The sequence below is a fragment of the Macadamia integrifolia genome, chromosome 12 (genome assembly GCF_013358625.1).
Source record: "Macadamia integrifolia cultivar HAES 741 chromosome 12, SCU_Mint_v3, whole genome shotgun sequence".
Lineage (NCBI taxonomy): Eukaryota > Viridiplantae > Streptophyta > Magnoliopsida > Proteales > Proteaceae > Macadamia > Macadamia integrifolia.
This window is the reverse complement of record NC_056568.1, coordinates 21717182-21719720: the sequence shown is the minus strand read 5'-3', so window position 1 is coordinate 21719720 and position 2539 is coordinate 21717182. Positions and strand designations below refer to the sequence as shown.

Sequence of the window (2539 nt, the reverse complement as noted above, 5' to 3'; positions counted from 1 at the left end):
AGTAGTTGTACTACTACGTAGCAGAAAGAGTTCGGGAAACTTGAATACAAGAACAGTCCCTTTTCTGTACCCAATGAAGAAATCCAACTTGTGAAGTGAGACGGATCTTCTCGGATTGGAACACTACTTTCAAATATTCAAATTGTAATCCTATCATCACAAGCATTATAAATACAAAAGTACATTTTTCACAAAGAAAGATACTTGCTAACAACAATTAATAAAATATGGGAAGCTTTCTTTTAAAACATTTATTTTTTACCAAAGAAAATACAAAATGGAAAGGAGTTTTTTGTCTGAGAGGGTGGCTCTTGCGTCAGCATGGAGCTAATGGGAATGCACTTAGAAGCATCAACAAAGTGACAATTTTCACCTTTCATGAGGGCAAGGGCAGTCATTTCTCCTCTTCTATGTCAAGGGCAGCCCTTACACTCCGGACAAAGTCCTCTTTCCCATATAGAACGGTCCCTGGTCATGTGGCTACTGTACTAACATGTGGACCAATGGTAAGGCAGACGGAGGCATCAACCACATAGAATTAGGGTGGTCTTTTTTGCACTCCTTGTCTGTTGGCGTAGATGGCATGATTAGGTACCGTTCTTTTCCCCTAAAATATAATACGAAAGATCAATACCATATGAAAATTCTAATCAAGATATCAATACAATATCATAGTATACGAAATATCAAAATACACTAGTATGGAACAATACCGCCTACCATATCATACTATATGAATAAATTTCCAATCATTTGAAACATTTAGACCATCAATATGGAATAGCTGAAGATCGGCGGTTAGTGAGGACTTTTTCAAGTTTGACTATTGACCAAAATGGTGGAATGGCGCAATGGATTTTGAGGAATATTCTAGCTTAGACGATTGGTTCCAATCTAGAAAATATCAAGCCTGGTCAGGATCCTATCTTATGTCAATGACGGTTGAGGAAAATTTTGCCCTGTTTGACCTTACATCAGCATGAGTGTTAGCAGAAGAATCAATAGGGGTGGAATTTCTGCCTTTTATGAGGGGGTGGGCTGGTCATTTCACTATCCTTTATGTGTGGATGAAAGAATTGCTGTCTTTTAGGCTACTTTTTTTCCAAAAGGTATATACTATTTCTCATTGTAAGCCTATTACCCTTAAAATAAATAAATAAATAAATAAACTAAACCAGAAAGGCTGAAAATTATCCTAAAATAAAACTTGCTAAAGAAAAAGCAGAGAGTTTTTCTTCAATGGAAATTGCTTTTGTGCTAGATGGACACAAATTTTCATGCCAATGTATTTCTTTTATCCAATTATATACACGAACTAACTACTCTGATCACCTTCCCACTGCTTCTCAGTGATTGTGAATGTGTTAATTAAGAAGATGGATAAGAAGAGAGTACAAGGAGCGGGATACAGGAAGAGTTCTTCCAAACCCTAGAATGCAACTTAAGCATCTCCTTGGCCTTCTCCTTGGTCTTGAGGCTACAGTCCACCTGAAGCACCAAACACAACTTGGAAACAACCCCAACTTGTAGCATCTCCTGAACAACACATGAAGTCCCAGAGAACCTCAACATCGAAGACAATATCCTCACTCCTCTATCAGTGGCTAAATGTGATACCCTAAGTATGCTCTTCGACACCACAGCAATTCCAGCTCCGTGCCTTAATAATTCAGCTCTCCCTTCTGCACATCTACATAACTGGTCCAATACCACCAACACCATCTCCGAATCTCTCTTCTCTATTGTCTTCTCTAGGAGTATCTCAATCAACACCGAAACTGCACCAGCTTCTACGGTTTTGATCCTGTTTCGACTCCATTGACAGATCTCAATCATGATCTGTAATGAAGCCTTAGATGCTTGTTGCGAGATCTGGTCACGCAAAACGTTCACTATCTGAGCAAAGTGTTCCCCTCGTAAGGCCATCAGATAAAATCAGATAAAGCCTTAGATGCTTGTTGGGAAGGGTGTTTCTCTCTCCTTTATTTAAAAAAAAAAGAAGGGTGTTTCCCCTCTCTCTCTCCCTCCTCGTTTGACTTTCTATATCAAGTGTTAAGCTCTTTTTTTTCCATTTCTAACCATATTTTCTAGGTGGAAATCTCGCCACATTCCTTCGATGCGTCTCAAAATTTCTCTTTCTATCTTGACGAAGATCTCGTTTTATTTTGTAGTTTTGCTTGGTCTTTGATTGTTTGGTTTCCTTTTCACTATTCAATTCCTGATTCAATTACCTTTTCATTTTGTCTGTTTAGGGGTCGTTTGATAACGTTCCATGAGAATGTTTCTGGTGTTCTTCTATTCCATGGGAATGCAAATAGAACAAAAACGCTTTTGACATGTTCGATTTATTTTTGTATTCTTGCAGAATGAACCAGGAAAAAAGAATAGATATAAAATAGAATGCAAGAACACCTAAAAGGTGTTTTGTTTGTTATTTCCACAACATAAAGGAACAAAACCCCTTGCCTTTCCCAACCACTCCCGATAAAATCCCACAAAATTCCCAACGACGAGATTGCCCACTTCACTTGCAAGAACC

General features: G+C 38.3%; 1 protein-coding gene across 1 annotated transcript; it reads right to left on the bottom strand.

Annotated features, from left to right (window-relative positions):
• Positions 1 to 1368: 1368 nt before the first annotated feature.
• LOC122094796 (E3 ubiquitin-protein ligase PUB23-like) lies at positions 1369 to 1926 on the bottom strand. The gene has a single exon (XM_042665395.1). It carries the CDS (start codon positions 1924 to 1926, stop codon positions 1369 to 1371), a length of 558 nt encoding a protein of 185 aa, XP_042521329.1.
• Between the last annotated feature and the right edge of the window lie 613 nt (positions 1927 to 2539).